Source organism: Pezoporus flaviventris, unplaced genomic scaffold (assembly GCF_033815535.1).
Source record: "Pezoporus flaviventris isolate CSIRO_AGI_PZ_B2104156 unplaced genomic scaffold, CSIRO_AGI_Pfla_v1 ptg000214l, whole genome shotgun sequence".
NCBI classification, from domain to species: domain Eukaryota; kingdom Metazoa; phylum Chordata; class Aves; order Psittaciformes; family Psittacidae; genus Pezoporus; species Pezoporus flaviventris.
In genome coordinates this window covers 135647-144886 of record NW_026892762.1, presented here as the reverse complement: position 1 = coordinate 144886, position 9240 = coordinate 135647, and the positions used below count along the sequence as shown (strand labels likewise).

Here is a 9240-nt window from a genome sequence, read left to right as displayed (position 1 = left end):
TAACCCCCCCTTCCCCCCCCCCCCCCTTTATAAATCACTATATTTGTATAAATGGTGCCTTTCCAACCCCAAGTCTTACCTTATTCCACCCATTTTCTCCACGGGGGGGGAGGGGGAGGGGCCTCACTGTGACCCCCCATTGCCCGCCCCAAAATAATCCCTCCGCCATTGTGCCTATTATTTTATATGTCCCCATGATCTTATTTAATTATCCCGCCCCCCGTTGTGATGCTGATAGGAATAGAACTGCTGTCCCCCCCTTCCCCACAGTGGTTTGTTCCATAACGGAGGGGTAGAAAAGCGGGGTCGCAACCATTTTGAGGGGCTGGGGGGGTCCAAGCCATTTTGGGTGTTGGGGTCTACCCCATTTTGGGGTGCTGGGATCCCATTTTGGGGGTGTGTCCCCCATTTTGGGTAGGGTTGGTGCCCTCCCTCCTTTTGTGCCCGATGAGACCACCCACAGGAGGGGCGTGGCCAAGCCGGATGGGGCCGGCTCTGATTGTCTGGGCCCGCTTGGGGGCGTGGCTTTGTCCAGTGGGCGGTACCAAGAGGCGGAGCAAGGAGGACTGCACCGGGGTACCCGGGTGCCCTCAATGGAAGCTGGGGGGGGGAGACTGCAGTGCTGCTGAGTGACTTTTAGCGCTATAATGGACCAAATTCCCTTGGGAACACCGTTTCCTTCCACAGCGGCACCCCTTTTGCTGATCCATGGAAGCAGGGAAGCCCAGAAGGAATCACTGCAACTTCATTGCGGGATAACGGGGAGTCAGGTTTGGAGTGCGTGCTGCCTGGATGCTATCGGAGATGGAGGGGAGGGAATGGGACAGCGGAGACGATGCCCTTTGGTCTCCGGAGCTCCTTGGTCCAGGTTTGTCTCCGCCATCCTTTCCCCTAAACGATAACTGCGCATCCGCAGCAGGAGAGCACCCGCAGGCAGTATCCCAGGCTCCGCCGCTCCGGTGCTTTCCTGAGGATGAGCAGGGTCTGTGCTGTCAGGGAACGGAGGCCGGGATCATCCTCATCCAGCAGCGCTTCCAGGGCTGTGATCCAAAGAGACCGGGATGAGCCCCTCCGTAACCTCCAGCATCCCCCCAGCCCCTGCTCCCTCCTCACCTCTGCAGATCTGCTCCAGCTTCCTTGGGCTTTTCCCTCTTAGGGGCCGTGCAGCCAATCCTGGGCACACAGGGATCCATTGGGATCCGTCAGCATCCATCGGGATCCATCAGGGATGCAGCAGTGGGAACCGGGTTGGGGACCGCAGGGACTCACCAATGAACCTGACGGCTGCCTCTTGCAAGGAGACCTGAGCATCCTGCAGGTACCGCAGGCTCTGGTCCAGGTATCCCTGAGCCCTCTTCCTGCTCCGCTCCAGCTGCAGAAGGAATGGGATGCTATGGAAGGCCCCCATTGGCCGGAGCAGTCCCAACGCTCCCTTTCCCATCCGCATGTGGAATGAGCAGAGCGGTCCAAGGGGTTCCAAGGGGAATAGGGACGGATGCAGGACCCATACCAAGCACTCTGCAACCCTCCACGTCTGCCTCGTGTCCAATAGGCGCCGAAGCTCTTCCCATCCCAGGAGCGTCGCCGCAGCAAGGAGAGCTTCCCAGGAAGCCTGCACAGGATGGGATGGGAGATGGCACCTTGGGGATGATCCCACCCTCGGGAATGTGGGATACCCGAGGTGGGGGGAAGGGTGTTTGTACCTCGGCCACGCTGCAGCTTTGGTCGCTCATGCGGAAGAAGAGCGGGAGCAGCAGATCCCAGATTTTGCTCCTCATCCTCCTCCTGTCACCGCCAAGCACCGACTGCAGCAGGACCCGGAACAGGCGGATGGAGAGCTCCCGGAGCCGGCTGCATCCCTGAAGGGAAGGAGGAAAAGGGGGCACTTGGGCAGATCCTGATGGGATGTGAAGCCCTGGAGCCATCCCCATGCGAGCTCCAAATCACCGCAGGGGTCCCACACAGCCCTTACTCCATCAAAGAGGGGCCAGAGGTCCTGCACCAGCCCCACGGCAATGGGGCTGGCCTCCTCACGCGGGAGGCGACCCATCACGTTCCGTAGGATCATCAGGGCCTTTATCCTGAGCTCGTCCTCAGCGTCCCAGAGCCAGCGCACCATGTGGGGCAGCAGTCGCTGCAGTTTCCTTGCCTGCAGGAAGAGGTGGGGGCTCCTTCTGGGGAAGCCTTGACCCAAGGCTATGGTCACCAAGGTCATGGCCAAGAGGGGTCCCTATGGCCATGCCCTGCCCCATGGCCAAGAGGGCTCCCCATGAACCATGGCCAAAGGGTTCCCTATGCCCATGCCTTTCCCCTTGGCCAAGAGGGCTCCCCATGAGCCATGGTCAAGAGGGCCCCCCATGCCCATGCCCTGCCCCATAGCCAAGAGGGCTCTCCATGGTTGTGTCCTGCCCCATGGCCATGACCCGCTCACCAAGACACGTTTCTTTGAGAGCTCCAAGAGTCTTTCCAGCAGCACGGCCGCTGTCACCAGGTTCTGGGGGTCCTCAGCTCCCTCAGCACCACCAGCACCGGAGGCCATGGTCTAAGGCAAACACAGGCATTGAGACCCCATGAGCCTGCAGGGCTCATGGGACTCATCAGGGCCCTTTGGGACTCACAACCAAGTTGGGGATGGAGGTTTCCCGGGTGTCCTGGAGCATCCCCAGCAGCTCTTGTAGGGCCTCTGAAGTCTTGGATATGGTCAAGAACACCTCCCAGATGTCCGCGTCAGCGCTGGAAGGCAGAGCACTGAGTCAGCGTGGTCTGTGCATCCCATGGGATGCCCTATGGGGGTTAGTGGTGGTGCTCCCCATGGGGTGGGATGCAGGGACCCGCTCCTCAGGGATGTCATAGCATCATGGAAAGGGCCTCAAGTTCATCCAATTAAAACTCCAATGCCATGGGGTGGCATGGGGGGACCTGCTCCTCAGGGGTATCATAGCATCATGGAAAGGGCCTTAAGATCTTCCAGTTCCAGACCCTACGCCATGGGTCTGGATGGACGGACCTGATCCTCAGCATCGTGGAAAGGACCTTAAGATCCTCCAATTCCAGCCCCAACGCTATGGGGTGGGATGCAGACACCTGCTCTTCAGCATCATAGAAAGGGCCTTAAGATCATCCATTGCCATGGGTCCTTGGGCCTGGTGGCCATAAGGACCAAGCCCTCAAGGCTGGTACCTGTATCTCAAGGGCACGTTGAGGACCATGCTGATCGTCAATGCCCTCGGGTGCTTGATGGCCATCAGGGTGAGGAGCATGTCCATCCTGTCCCACGTCGCTTTCCCGCTGCTAATCCGCAGGCAATCGCGGATGCTCCTCACGACACTCGGCATCTGGAAGCGGGAGCAGGGGCGAGGATGGTGCTGGGACCGGATTCCCCACCCCTCTCTGCTGCATCTTGGTACCCAAGAGCCCTCCTAGGTTTAGGATGGAGGAGGAAGGACCGAAGGGGATGGGCACACAGCCATGGGGCACCCACCTCCGCCAACCAGGAGTCGAGGTCGCTCATGACCAGCTCCAGGATGTCCTCTGCCACCCTGCTGTCGAAGATGCTCGAGTCCTTCATGGCCTTGATGACCACGCAGACCATGTCCGTCCTCTCCCATGGATAAAGGGAGCCTGCAAACCTCTATGGAGGAAGGTTGGGAGCATGGGAGCGGCGTTGCCCGTGCTTGGGGAAGCATCCCACCAAAGGGTCAAGCAATGGGGGAAGCTCCATTACCATGGTGAGGTCTCGGGGGCTGGTTTCTTCATCCCATCTGAGCTTTTCCACTTCATGCTCTGGCTTTGGCCTTTCTGAAGAGCAAGGGGGACACAGGAGAGTCAATGGGACAGAGGGGAGTCAATGGGATACAGGAGAGTAAATGGGACAGAGGGGAATCAATGGGACACAGGAGAGTGAATGGAGTACAGGAGAGCCAGTGGGAGACGGGAGAGTCAATGGGACAGAGGGGAGTCAATGGGATACGCAAGAGTCAGTGGGACACAGGAGAGCCAATGGGATACAGGAGAGTCAATGGGACACAGGGGAGTGAATGAGACACAGGAGAGTCAATGGGACGCAGGGGAGTCAATGGGACACAGGGGAGTCAATGGGATACAGGAGAGTGAATGAGACACAGGAGAGTCAATGGGACACAGGGGAGTCAATGGGACGCAGGGGAGTCAATGGGACACAGGGGAGTCAATGGGACACAGGGGAGTCAATGGGATACAGGAGAGTGAATGAGACACAGGAGAGTCAATGGGACACAGGGGAGTCAATGGGACGCAGGGGAGTCAATGGGGCACAGGGGAGTCAATGGGACGCAGGGGAGTCAATGGGACACAGGGGAGTCAATGGGATGCAGGGGAGTCAATGGGACACAGGGGAGTCAATGGGACACAGGGGTGTCAATGGGATACAGGAGAGTCAATGGGAGGGGTCGGGGGGAGCCCATCACGGCCTCTGGTACCTTCCTGCTCCAGGAGGTACTGATGGAGGCTGCGAAGAGCACCCAGGGCTGGGGAGCTTGTCCCGTCCTCGGCAAAGCAGAAGAGGAGGAGGTGGCCCAGGAGATGGCCCAGGAGATGGCCCAGGAGCTCCTCAGCGGGGCGGGAGCTGAAGTGTCTCTTCCTGGTCAGGTGCAGGTTCTGGGGAGGGAGAAAGAACAGGAACAAAAGGTGAAGAACCCAAAGGAGGAAAGAAAAGAGAAAGAGAAAGAGGAGAAGGGGAAAGAGAGAAGGAGAAGGAGGAGAAGGAGAAAGAGAAGGAGAAGGAGGAAAAGGAGAAAGAGAAGGAGAAGGAGGAGAAGGAGAAAGAGAAGGAGAAGGAGGAAAAGGAGAAAGAGAAGAAGTAGGAGAAAAAGAAAGAGAAGGAGGAGGAGGAGAAGGAGATGGAGGACAAGGAGGAGAAGGAGGAGAAAAGGAGGAGAAGGAGGAGAAGGAGGAGAAAAGGAGGAGAAGGAGGAGGAGAAGGACTAGAAGAAGAACCTGAAGGACAACAAAAGAAGAAGGAAGAATGAAGAAAGAGAAGGAGGAGGAGAAGGAGAAACAAAGAGAAAGACCAGAAGAACCTGAAGGAGAATGAAAGAAGAAAGAAGAAGAAAGGAAAAGGAGAGGGAGAAGAAGAAAGGAGCATGAGCAGAAGCAAGAGCAGGGGAAGAGACAGGAGCAGGAGCAGGGGCAGGAGCAGGAGCAGGAGGAGGAGCAGGAGCAGGGGCAGGAGCAGGGGCAGGAGCAGGGGCAGGGGCAGGAGCAGGAGCAGGAGCAGGAGGAGGAGCAGGAGCAGGAGGAGGAGCAGGAGCAGGGGCAGGAGCAGGGGCAGGGGCAGGGGCAGGGGCAGGAGCAGGAGCAGGAGCAGGGGCAGGAGCAGGAGCAGGAGCAGGAGCAGGGGCAGGGGCAGGGGCAGGAGGAGGAGCAGGAGCAGGGGCAGGAGCAGGAGCAGGGGCAGGAGCAGGAGCAGGAGCAGGGGCAGGAGCAGGAGCAGGAGCAGGAGCAGGGGCAGGAGCAGGAGCAGGGGCAGGGGCAGGAGCAGGAGCAGGAGCAGGAGCAGGAGCAGGGGCAGGAGCAGGGGCAGGAGCAGGAGCAGGGGCAGGAGCAGGAGCAGGAGCAGGAGCAGGGGCAGGGGCAGGAGCAGGAGCAGGAGCAGGAGCAGTGCAGGGGTCGCTCTCGCCCGCCCCGGTCCTGCCGGGTCCTTACCCTCAGTGTGCGGTGGTGCCGCAGCAGCTGGGTCAGGGCCGCGATCCTGCCCAGGGCCCTCTCCCTCACGGCGGGGCTTCGGGAGCCGCTGAAGCGCAGCAGGACCTGGGCAGGGGGAGAAGCCGCAGGTGAGCCCCGGAGCTGCGGCAGGGGCTGGACCTGCCCCGCTTCCATTGCAGCTCCCGCTGAGCATCACCGCGGGGCGGGCAGGGATGGAGGCAGCGGCACGGGAAGGGATGCAGGGGGTGAGGGCTTGGTCCCCCCGCTGTGGGTGATGCCCCGGCTGCAAGGACCGAGGCACGGCCCCGCTTCCAGGGCTGGGCTGGAGCTGGCGGTGAAAAAACAGTGCCTCACTGCTGCCCCTGCCCTGGGGCTGCAGGGGCTTTGGGTCCTTTCCAACCCAACCCGCTCTGTGCTTCTCCGATTACAGTGTACGTGTAAATACGTAGGAATGTATAGGAATAGAGCCATAGAGCTGAATAGGAATAGGAATAGAGCCATAGAGCTAAATAGATATAGGGTAAGTATAAATATCATAGAATTATAATTATGAACAGAGATATAGATATATAAATATTCATATAACTATAAACATAAATATGAATATAGAAATATAAAACTATAGATATGAACATAACTATAAATACGAATATTAACACATATAAATATAAATAAATATAGGGTTAGATATAAATACAGGTACAGATATTAATATAAGTTAAAATGAAAATACTAATAATTAATATAAATATCTACTTATAAACGTAGATATTAATATTAATATCGGTATTAATATAGATATAGTTAAATATAAATGTTGATATTCATCAATATTGCTTTCATTAATTTTTTAATATTAATTGTAGATATCTATATAGAAATAGAAATAGATATAAATAGAAATATATAGATATTGGGTTAAATATATTGATATAAATAGATAAAAATATATCTAAATATATAAGTAGATACAAATATATATACACGTATACATATATGCACATATACACACATACATACATACACACACATATAGACACATACATATGTATACATACATACATATATACACACACATGTATGCATATATATACATATATATACACATATCTATAACAGACAAATTCCTCCTCTAAAGACCTCTTTAGGCAACAGTTCAGGGCAAGGGAACCAGTCCATGGGCCCCAGCAGCCTGGTCCCAGCCCATGGTGCCAGGAGGCAGCAAAGACCCTATCCCGGGGGGGGCTCAGCCTCCTGATGTGGTGTCCCTGCCCTGAGCTCTGCGGGCAGCGACCGCCACCCCCTGCAACCCCCGTGCTCCAGGAGGGCCTTGGGATACCCAGGGGAGGGAGGGCCCATGGCTCCGGGGGGCCCCATGGGTGAGGAGCAGCCCCCGTGCACCCCGCTCTGCACAGGCCAGACCTGCAGGATGCTCTGCAGCTCCTTGCTGCCCCTGGGGTCAGGAGAGTTGAGCACCAGGCTCCGCAACATGTTATCCATGGACTCCAATGCCTGCAGGGACAGAGCAGAGCCCTTCAGGTACCTATGGGCTTCAACCGCGGGCATCCCACAGCACCAGCGCTCCAAAGGGAGCTGCGGGCTCCTGGAGCGCCTTACTCGGTAGTAGTAGTAGGCATCCAGGACCAAAAGCTCCTCATTCAGAGGCAGGAAGAAGATGCTCCTGCAGCAGGTCTCTACGATGTGTCTCCCTTGGTCCGCAAGCCCTGACTGCACTGAGCTGCAAAGGGAAGAAGGCTCCGGTTGGATGCTGGTGATGGGAGCAGTGGGGTTCCCAGGAGGGATGTGCAGTTGTGGTACCTCAGTTCTGCTATCGCATCCATGGTGAGATGCCGCAACTCCGTGCGCAGCTGGCTCCTGGGCTGCTCTTGGAGCAGTGTCTATAGAGCACAATGGGGATAAGGGACCTGGGAGTCCACCAATGCTGCCCTCACCGGGTGCTGGAGGCCTTCGCCCCATAGCATCCCCATGGGGGTCCCTTCACCTGGACGATCTCTGTGAGCTGGGTCTTATGGCAGAAGACATCCAGGCCCTGTTGCAAGCCGCAGAACCTGGCGGTGCTCAGCAGGGAGCAGACGCTCTCAAGGAATCCAACCGTTTCATACTCAGACTGGAAACCAGGGAGGATGGAGGCACAAACAGGGAGTATGAGAGGGGACGGGGTACTGGAGCACTAGGGGTGAAGACAGCACCCAACAGCACCCATCGGCATCGCAATGGCCGTGCTCACCATGGCTGGCCTGTTGACAAAGGCCTCGATGCGCTCCACGTTGTCCCGCTCCAGTACGTACACGGGTAACCAGCTGGCATCTAACGGAGGAAGAGGAGAGGTTTGGAGAGCAGAGGAAGCTCTGCCCCCCGCCAGCATCCAAGGAAAGTGGTGCTGGTCATAAAGTCATGGAATCATGGAATGGGTTGGGTTGGAAAGGACCCGGAGATCATCCATTGGGTCTTCCAACCCAACCCCTTCTATGGCTCTATGGTCCGATGTCACCAAGGCTGTGTCCAACCTGGCCGTGGATGGAGCATCCACCCTGTGCCAGCACCTCACCCCCTCCATAGGGAACAACTTCCTTCTATCCAAGCGAAACTTCCCCTGTTCCAGTCTGAACCCATCTCCCCTTGTCCTGCTCCCAGACCAACGCTCACCAGTCCTCAATGGCACGACCAGGGTTTCCTCACACGACTCCAGTGAAGAGATGCATCCCTCAGGAGCCTCATCCCTCTCCCAAGCCTGCCGGTGGGATCTGGGGGCTCTCTCCATTATCCCGCGGGATGCAGGAAAGGGATCGAGATAGCAAAGGGGAAAGCTTGGACCAAACCAACAGGGCTTGAGCTCAGAAGCAACCCAGTGGCTCCTTCCTCCTGCTCTTTCCTGTCACTGTCTGCTCCCCTGAGCAAAGCACTCAAGTAGGGTGACACAAATGAGGTCACAAAGGGCCCCGTTTTGACCCGTTGCCATGGTGACCCACCTGGGTTCTAGACTGAGGCTGTGGAAGAACTTGCTGCAGGGCCATGAACTGGGGCTGTCACTCAAAGCAGCATCCCTGCACCCCAACATGCTGGGTGTGGGGACCCTTCCTTATGGGGCTCAAGAAAGATGGGGTTTGGGGTCATATAGGGGTGCCAGCAGTGTTGGGAGGGATGGAGATGCCTGTGGTTGATTGGATTTTGGGGTACCATGCAGTTTTGGGGTAGTTTAGGGGTAACATGAGGATTGGAAGGGATGGAGATGCCTGGGGTTGGTTGGGTTTTGAGGTACCATGTACTTTTGGGATGGCTTAGGGCTACTGGGATGGATGGAGGAGGCTGGGGCATGGTGGGTTTCTGGCTACCAGATGGGTTATGGGATGCTTTAAGGGTACCAGGGCTATTGGGAGGAGTGGGAACTTTGGGTGTGATGCAGGTGCCTGGGACTGAGGTGAACCAGGACCCTCATGTGAGGACACGGGAGCTGTGGGTCTGCGGGGGTGGCAGAGCTGTAGGGTGGGCATCAGGCCCCATGGGTCTGGGGTGCCCATGGAGGGTGCTGCATCTGCA

The 9240-nt window shown here is 56.8% G+C and overlaps 1 protein-coding gene across 1 annotated transcript; it reads right to left on the bottom strand.

The window, feature by feature from the left end:
* Positions 1 to 1213: 1213 nt before the first annotated feature.
* LOC133262706 (uncharacterized) lies at positions 1214 to 2266 on the bottom strand. Its single transcript, XM_061442129.1, has 3 exons — positions 1973 to 2266; positions 1511 to 1859; positions 1214 to 1372 (listed from the first exon to the last, which is right to left on the bottom strand). The coding sequence occupies exons 1-3, from the start codon at positions 2213 to 2215 to the stop codon at positions 1266 to 1268; spliced, it is 699 nt and encodes a 232-aa protein (XP_061298113.1). The 5' UTR covers positions 2216 to 2266; the 3' UTR covers positions 1214 to 1265.
* Positions 2267 to 9240: the final 6974 nt, after the last annotated feature.

Coding starts and splice junctions, on each gene's coding strand:
- LOC133262706 (XM_061442129.1), bottom strand. CDS start 2,215: ATGACCTTGGTGACCATAGCCTTGGGTCAAGGCTTCCCCAGAAGGAGC. Junction 1,860..1,972: donor TCTGGCCCCTCTTTGATGGA/GTAAGGGCTGTG, acceptor CCTTCCCTTCAG/GGATGCAGCCGGCTCCGGGA. Junction 1,373..1,510: donor GGAGGGTTGCAGAGTGCTTG/GTATGGGTCCTG, acceptor TTCCTTCTGCAG/CTGGAGCGGAGCAGGAAGAG.